This window comes from Sinocyclocheilus grahami, unplaced genomic scaffold (genome assembly GCF_001515645.1).
Source record: "Sinocyclocheilus grahami isolate Dianchi unplaced genomic scaffold, SAMN03320097.WGS_v1.1 scaffold733.1, whole genome shotgun sequence".
Taxonomy (NCBI): Eukaryota; Metazoa; Chordata; class Actinopteri; order Cypriniformes; family Cyprinidae; genus Sinocyclocheilus; species Sinocyclocheilus grahami.
Window position 1 is genome coordinate 401,476 of NW_015505912.1, and position 9,232 is coordinate 410,707.

Consider the following 9,232-nt stretch of genomic DNA (forward strand, 5'->3'; position numbering starts at 1 on the left):
TATATATATATGTATATATGAACTTCTTTTAGTCAGCCATTTACCAAGGAAACATTCTCATTTAGTTTAACTTGATGCACTAAAATAACTAAACCTGCTAAAACTAATATAAATGACAAAATAATAATAATAATAATTACTAAAATTTTTACTCAAGTTAAAACAAAAACCAAAAAATAAAAACTAATGCAAAATATGAATAAAAAATATAATAGTATCTCAATGATAATATAATGACATATTAACGATATTATTACACCCCTAGATATCACTATAGTCAAGTTTTATCAACATATAATTGGAATTGAAACGTAATCTTAAGCATTGAATTGGAACAAAATCAGTCATTGCCAATTCAAACAGGTATGAGTTATACTTGTTATACTTGCTACTCACTGTTTCACTTGCTCCAGTTTGCTCTCCTCTGCTCTGATGTAGTCTTTCAATGACGTCACCAGGTCTTTTTCTGTGAACAGCAAATCTGTCATGTGACCTGCCAACACAGAGCCCAGGTTAAACCGAGCATCGGTGATTAGTGAATGACCGGCCTACTTCTCCACAACACCTGTCAGCTGCATCTTCTAATGTTCTATTAATAGCATAACTTGCAGTGGTAAACATTCATGAACACAGGGGTTTAGAGGCTTATGCTGCCTGTTAGAATCTGTAGGAACATTTCAAAGATAAATGTATAAAAAGGTGAAAAGGCTGCATACCAATGGATGTGAAGAAGTCACCGTGAGCAGAGAAAGACTTTATCAGAGAGATGAGTAAAATACAGCACACACTCCTAACTCCCATCTTCACCCTTTTCAACACACGACATAAAAGAGAAAAAATTAGATTTAGATACTGTTACAGAGCTCTCTGAGCTTGATTCTGACTGATCAATAATGTGACTGAGAGGCCAAATATTTTTGTATAATGACTGCTGAACTGTATATTTGAATGTTGCAGAGTTATCGTTAACTAAAACTATTAAAATACACTATGTTTACTGAAATGAATCCTGAATCAAATAAAATTATAAAATAAATAAATATATAAATCAGAAATGTTCTAGGTTTTTTTTTTATTATACTGTGTCTATATCAAGTACATTGTGTTTGTTGTTATATTGTTTGGTTTGTTTGCTCTGTTTAGTAAGTGTAAAGTTTTATACAGTTGTACAACAGCTTGTAACTATTTATAATGTTACGGGGCGACAGAGACGTGAGACGTGCGGATCCATCTGCAAAGCTTTTATTTAAAGGCGTGGTCATAAAAACAGGCAAGGATCTGACAATGGCAAACAGGTATATTGAGGGCAAGACAAAAGAGGAATCCAAAACAAGCAAAAATCCAATCGAGGAGCAAACACAGTCCGAATCAGCAAGGCAAAGGGTAAATCCAAGACAGGCTATAAACTTCAGGGCAGGCAGAAATCAGACAGGACGAGATAACAGGCTAGGATCAAGACACGGGAAGACAGACTATGAAGAAGGCTAGACTCATGAACTTGGAAGGGCTCCGTAAAGTAGCTATCCCTAGGTGAGCGATAAATGCTGAACAATACTCGGCGACTAGAGCAGGATCAGGGTAGGGGTTATATAGTGTGTGTAATAGCATTCAGGTGAGCGTGTAATTGGTTTCTGATGATTTGTCACCAAAATAAATTTATCCAGACGGTCAACACAAGTTTGGTCGAATTTGCATAACTGAGTTGAGACAATATTGAAAGCATCAGTAAGAATGTGTTGAAAACAACAAACCAACCAGTAATGCTTAGAATATGCTATCTATCTCCAGCAGAAGTGTGTTTGTGAGCCGAGTGCTTTTCAGCTTGATGTGCTTCATTTTTTCTTCAATGTTTTTTTCCCCAAACTATTTTGTTTGGAACTTATAAAGAACCTTCTTTAAAAGAATGCTTTGTGCAAAATATAATAATGCATGGCTAAAAATAAAAATGTTTTATTATTTTGTGCTGGAGCCAGTGAAAATGTTGGCAGGGCAAGTAAAAAAAACAACAACAATCCAGCAGAAATTAAAGCAAACCTGATCATTTACAAATCAAATAACAAATTCCTATGGGAAAAGGCTTGGAAGTGGAAGTGGTTAATAGTTTATGCGAAAGATGGGCACATTACATCTAAATGGAGAATCAAAATCATTCATTACATCTGCATGAAAAGCCTGTAAAGTCAAATGTACACACAGCTACAAACAGAAACAGTGTAAATCAGGAACTGACAAAGAAAATCTATTGAGTTCAACAAATCATTTTCACAAAAAACGGAAGTTTATAACCCATGTGTAAGTTGCTCAAGCGTTCATTAAAGGGACAGTGCACCCAAAAATGAAAGCTTGTCATTTCAAACCTGCATTGTAGAAATAAGATATTGTGAAGAAAGTTAACATGATCCAACTAACATTGTGTGTGAGAGGAAACAACACTGAGACATTTCCCATAATATCTTTTTTAATGTTCCACAGAAGAAAATAGGTCATACAGGTTTCGAAAGACTTGAGGGTGAGTAACTTTAATTTTTGGGTGAACTATTCCTGTAATACCTTAACAGAGTAATACATTTCTCACAGCTGCTCTATGTATTTCAGCAGTTATTACTCAGCAGTGAAGCACACAAGAGCATGATGAGTTGTTCTGAGCCAGACAGATTGTTTACTCAAAACCCCACTGGCACTGTGAAACAAGAAGGGGCTGCCAGCTCACCGCCATCAGCTTGACTGCATTCAGTTAGCCTGTAGCTTCAATTTATAAATAGAGCAGAACAACCAAGCAGATTGCACAAACTTCTTCCTTCTATAATAATTTTGCTACACTCTAAAAAATGCTGGGTTAAATACAACCCAGTGCTGGGTAAAATAGGGACAAACCCAGCAATTGTGCTGTTTTGACCCAGCGGTTGGGTTACTACCCAGAAGGTTGGGGTAAACATTTAACCCAACCGCTGGGTCAAAACAGCCTAATTGCTGGGTTTGTCCCTATTTTACCCAGCACTGGGTTGTATATAACCCAGCATTGTTTAGAGAGTACCTTTTTTTTTTGCATGTCATCCATCATAAATAGTATATATATATATACATATATACACTCTTGCTCATTTTTTTGATGGCATACACATGAAAATGCTTTGTCATTTTCAGCACATTCTTTCTGATGTTTTCAAGACTATATGGCTATATAAGTCATTCTTGCAATTTCAACAAAACTTCATTGCATTTCATTCTACCACGATACATGCAAGTGCAAAAGACATTTTATTCCAGCAGTGAAGTGCATACTTTCAGTATGTGAACAGGATTAAAGCCACTTCCTGTGATTTGAGGGCATGTTGAATTATTCTGCACAAGAAATCTTAAAACAGATTATTTCAAAACCATTTTGGGTGGATACTTATTAGTGGTGTTCGCTAAGGCATTTGAACAAAACCCAACCCACCCTAGCATCATGGCTAAGTACATGCAGACATTGCTCATATATCAGTTTCAGTTTAGCCTGCCAATTTAGTATGACCTCTATTCGCTTTTGTTTATAAGTGGTTTGAACCACAGCAGAGACAGAGACAGCAGTGTATTTAGGAACAATTCATCGTGTTTTAGTAGGTTACTCATACAATGGGTGTTTGGTTGGGTTGAGCAACTCACTTTATTCACATCACTCATTTTATCGGTTCAAAAAGCCCCAAGAGAAAGTAGAAACTAACAGCTTTATCTGTCAGGTTGTGGGTTTGTAAGAATATGGGCTTCTTTTAACTTTCCAAACCAAAATGATTAACTGAAACAAGACAAAACAGCTGTTCCTCAATCGTTAACATGTAGGCTATATCTAGGAAAACTGTGTTCTGACCGTCGCTTAACCGAAACGTCACTTCAGCTTTGGTGTTAGAAAAACTCGAATACGAATGCATTTCCCAGCCATTTCCAAAAACTCGGCCATCTGTTGGGGGCAAAAGCTGCTAAAACAAGCACTACAGGAATTCACCCAAACACAAATAACACCTAAACAGTAGCACACAAACCATTTCAGATTCCTCCTGTGAAAACAAGTGCCTCTTAAAAAATGTTATGCTTTTTCCTAACTCAAAAAGACAAGAATGTGATCAGAACATGTGACTTGACTAAACCTTTGAGGAACTAGTATTAACTTGTAGAGAAGGCTTGCCTAAAATCCTGCAGTGAATACACTAAAAAAAGGAATAGCTCGGGGTGAAGTCAAGGAAGGTTACTAGATGTGGTCACCATAATACAGAAGGACTACACCCCTGGGCCAAACCGTAACAAAATCTAAGTTTGGTAAAACCATAATCAGTTACAGTAAATGTATAGCAAGTTAGAAATGATTAACTATTTGGGGATTTCTGGAAAATGATCACCGTGATAAAATATTGTAAGAGAATATAGCCTACTGCTTTACATTTGGATTAATATACACACTAAAAGATGCTGGGTTAAATACAACCCAGTGCTGGGTAAAATAGGGACAAACCCAGCAATTGGGCTGTTTTGACCCAGCGGTTGGGTTACTACCCAGAAGGTTGGGTTAAATATTTAACTCAACTGCTGGGTCAAAACAGCCCAATTGCTGGGTTTGTCCCTATTTTACCCAGCACTGGGTTGTATTTAACCCAGCATTTTTTTAGTGTACTGGATTTGACAACTGTGCACTGTGTAACTGTGGGGTGGGGGCAACAATACATGTCAAGTAAACTCAAACATGCTTCATATGATAATGAATAAATTATCAGTCACAAATAGGCCTGTTGTTTAATGTGACTGTGCATGCAAAATAACAGCTTGACTTTTTACGGTCTAATGTTAAAGGACAGAAATACATTTTCAATGTTCATAACACTGGCAAAAAGTATAGTAGTAATAATATATATAGTATGTTTTGTCAGTATGCACCATGGTAATACCATGGAGTGCTTTTTCTAAGTACAAGTAAGTGTACTTGTGCAAACACACTGGTCTGCTCTGATGTTAACCCAAATGATAAAATGACTTGCATTATTATAACAGGTAATAAGCAGTTGGGGAAAGTTACTTTTAATGCATTACAATATTGCGTTACTCCATAAAAAAGTAACTAATTACGTTACTTTTTATGGAAAGTAATGCTTTACGTTACTTTTGCGTTACTTTTTAAATCTGGACAGGGCTTGCTTGCTTGTTTTTAAAATAAAAAAGTTCTATTTTATATTTTTGGCAAATATAAAAGTCTTTTCACGCCAAAAGTGAAATGAATAAGCCTCAGGCTGAAGGAAATGTAAATGTACGTCCGTACAGTAGAACGCAGAAGAAGACATTTCAACACACTTCAGCAATAAAAAAAGACACACAAATGTTTGTGTAGAGTCATTTTTGATTATTAGTACGGTTACACTGGATCATCGAAGGCCAGAAGCAAAGACATTGGTTAATAGAATGGGATTGAATACATAAAGCATATTTGTGTTGTTTAACATTTAATTATTGCAGGTTTGCGTCATATTCTGAGTTGCATTTTTTAAATTCATTTTGAGGAATACTGAATCTGTGTTTTTTGTTAGTGAGATGAATTAATGCATATTCATATTTATTTTAGAACTACAATAACATCTGATTTCTCTCAACACGTGGACAGGAGAGCTGTCACTCAATAAATTAGAAAAAAAAAATAACTTGCGTTACTTATTTGAAAAAGTAACTCAGATATTCTCTTGTAAATTAAAAAGTAATGCGTTACTTTACAAGTTACTTGGAAAAAAAGTAATCTGATTACGTAACTCGCGTTACTTGTAACGCGTTACCCCCAACACTGGTTATAACAGACGAATAACTGTTATTATTACAATGTTTTACGGTAGTAAGCGGGATATTTGTAAACGGAGGAGTGCCACGTCCCTTCCCCTCCCCCAGTACATCACCAGAAACACTGTAACTTCACTAGACTGACTTCTTACTTCATTCTTATAACTCGTGAAGTTGTAAACGTGTTTTCTGCAGCTCTTCACGCTGCAAATGATCTTTAACCCGTTCATACTTTCAAAGCAGACTAAAGAGACTCAACTCTTCTCATTTTAAAATGAACTGATTCTAATAAAATGGAACTAATTACATCATTTTGGTACTATGGTTTAATAAATAAGCGCACTTGACTTTATTATCACCTTATAGATATTAGTTTATATATTAGTTATTAGATTTTATGATCGCAGTGTTTTGTTTTTTATTTAACCAAAACGCAAGATGGTTTTCCATCAACTGGTCAAATCTACGCCCCCAAATCCACGAGAAAAAAATTATATAAATATAGGGAAATATGTTGACAACCGGTTTTTTACAAGGAAAGCGAGCATTGGTAGCACACCGAACGGGAAAACTATGGAAATATGCGGGGAAATTTCTAGAGTGTCTCGAGCCGCGTCTGTGATAGTGAGAGTATGCGATTATCTCTAACGTTAGATATGTTTACTGCAGCGTAATAAACAGGTCTACTTACTGTTCCTCCCTGGAATGAGTCGATATAGCAAAATGGGAAAATGTTGTTTGGTCAGCTCCTCTCCCACTCTCGCTCCTCAGCGGCTCGGTTGCTACAGAGCTCAGCTGAACTCGGGAAAATCTACAGAGGACAAATGATTGAACCGCAGCGCCATCTGCTGTTCATAAAGAGCAACTGTGCAACAGTCCCCCACTGTCACATAAAAAGCTGAACTACTGGAAAGTATAATTTCTTCCAGTTTTGTATGTACTGTAAAGTTTTTACTTTTAAACCATTCCCTCCCAGCCTGACCAGCTAAAGAAGTGGTCAAAACCCCTCTAAAAAAAGATTGGAGGTCTGAGACAAAGGTAAAATAGCAAAAACCAATACATACACATCATTAAAACAAATAAAAGTGAAATAAAATGATACAGATATTTTAAAAAGTAGGCTTCTGTGGTACAATGATGGTAACTATCACATGTCATCAGAGGCGGACAAAGTACACACCTCCATTACTTGAGTGAAAGTACAGATACTGCTGGTCAAATATTACTCCATTACAATTAAACGCTGTCAGTACAAAACAGATTTCAGTACTTCACTAGGTTGGTATATTAACATTATATCAGTTAATGAAATTACGGTATTTAACTGTAAATTTAAATTAAAACCGTAAAACCTAAAACGTTGCTACCGTATTTTTTGCGGTAAAATTCCGGCAACCGCAGCTGCCGTTTTTTTTACCGTAAATTTTACATAATTTTTTTTACAGTGTAATACTTGCAATACCTCTGAAGCAACTTACAATACATTACACCTGCTGAATACACTGACTAGCTTGTAGTATCTTTGGAATAAAGAGCTTTTATAATGTTAAAAACCTATGGGGGAAAACAAAACAAAATAATTATTATTATTTAACACCCCTACCCACCCCCACAAAAGGAAGCAACTTACAATACATTACACCTGCTGAATACACTGACTAGCTTGTAGTATCTTTGGAATAAAGAGCTTTTAGAATGTTAAAAACCTATGGGGAAAAACAAAACAAAATAATTATTATTATTTAACACCCCTACCCCACAAAATCAGGAGGGTAGTGATCTCACACAGCTCTGGACACATCTATGTGTAGCCATTCATCCACATTTGAACAGAGTGGACAGTGAAATTGCTGTAAATACAGACTGATAAGGAAGAAAATAAAAAATCAAACCTGCTTTAAAACCCGGCAACACAACTGTAAATGTATAACTTTACAACAGCAACACTGCTTTAACGAAACAGCAAGACTTATTTGACATCAAAACAAAAATTTAAAAAATTGCTGTCTAATCGCTCTCGCTGTACTTTGATGTCACACACCGAACGGTCTGCAGTGCTGCTTCAAGTCAAACACCTTTTGTGTTTTATTAGGAGACGCACAACAGTTCTTCTGTGGCTTTATAGGTAATATTTTCACCTACACAATTTAGCAAAATCAGAAAATATTGTGTCTAATATAAACCACAATATTAACTTCTTCTTATTGAATTGTTGTAAATAAATATCACATTTGGAACTGGTCAGTGCTCAAAAAATGCAGGGAGTTCACTTCATGTAGCCCTACAAGAGTGATTACTGATAAACTGTCTGAAAAAAGAAAGTCACGTTTTAGAGAGGAAAAAAATCACCCACTGACTTTTAAAGCTGCTAACGACTTTCTACTTTGAGGATCTTGATAGAAACGTAGTGGAGTGAAAAGAATGTAGTTTAGTTAAAGTCATAAGTTTCCAGAAAAAATAATACTCAAGTAAAGTACAGATACCCAAAAAGTGTACTTAAGTACAATACTCAAGTAAATGTACTTAGTTACTGTCCGCCTCTGCATGTCATAATACCTTGACTATGGTCTTGAATAATTGTTTATTTTACATATATAGTGTAAATAACATGGTATTTACATATTTCAAGGTACTTCAATGAATTCCGTAGTTTTACCATGTCCAAAAACTCACATCACCACTGTATCCCTTGTGAAAAATTGTACACTTTAGCTTTAGAATTAGCATTTTTAAAAAGAGTATTTAGTAAGGAAATAATTTACATTTACATTTAGACACTTTTATCCAAAGACTTACAAATAAGGACAATGGAAGCAATCAAAATCTACAAAAGAGCAATGATATGCAAGTGCTATAACTATATATGTAAATATATGTATAAATATAAATAAGTGCTATGTAAATAATATACTTTATAAGAAAATACTTATACAAACTGAATGTTTTCAGAGATTTAATTGCAATTGCATTTACAATGACAAGAAAATGTATTTTAAAATGTATATTAATTATCATTTAAGCATCAAATTTAAATGCAATATAAAATAACAGTTAAACTTGTGCTTTAGTTCGTTAGACAGCACATCAAAATAAAACAATGAATCAATCAATTATTAAAACAATGAATTAAAATGTAGGCTAATGAAACGTTTGATTTCTTTCTTAAGTGTATTTAGTCATAGTCACTTATATGCACTTAAGTGCCCTTTTATTGTATTAATATTATATTATCTGCAAGTACAGTTTTTTAATAACTTTTTCAAAAGATTTCAAGTCTTTAAAAAGTGCACACACAATACAATTAAGCACACTTCTTTTTCAGAAGGGATATCTAAAAGCACAGTAATAGCATGGCACTTTTGGTACCTTTTGTTAGTGCAATCATGTACAGACATAAAGAGCAGAAATAATGTACATTAGAGCTCTTTGTGTAATCACACAT

The 9,232-nt window shown here is 34.9% G+C and overlaps 1 protein-coding gene across 2 annotated transcripts in view; it reads right to left on the reverse strand.

The window, feature by feature from the left end:
• p4ha1a (prolyl 4-hydroxylase, alpha polypeptide I a) overlaps positions 1–6,629 on the reverse strand; it is a 28,232-nt gene extending 21,603 nt beyond the window's left edge. The window contains exons 1-3 of one of the 2 annotated variants that reach the window (XM_016244765.1): positions 6,482–6,629; positions 717–808; positions 397–493 (exon numbers count right to left, since the gene is read on the reverse strand). In XM_016244765.1, coding sequence (XP_016100251.1) covers positions 397–493; positions 717–801 — 182 coding nt within the window. In that variant the 5' untranslated portion in view covers positions 802–808; positions 6,482–6,629. The remainder of the gene's footprint in view (positions 1–396; positions 494–716; positions 809–6,481) is intronic. The other variant, XM_016244763.1, reaches the window with a different exon arrangement.
• Between the last annotated feature and the right edge of the window lie 2,603 nt (positions 6,630–9,232).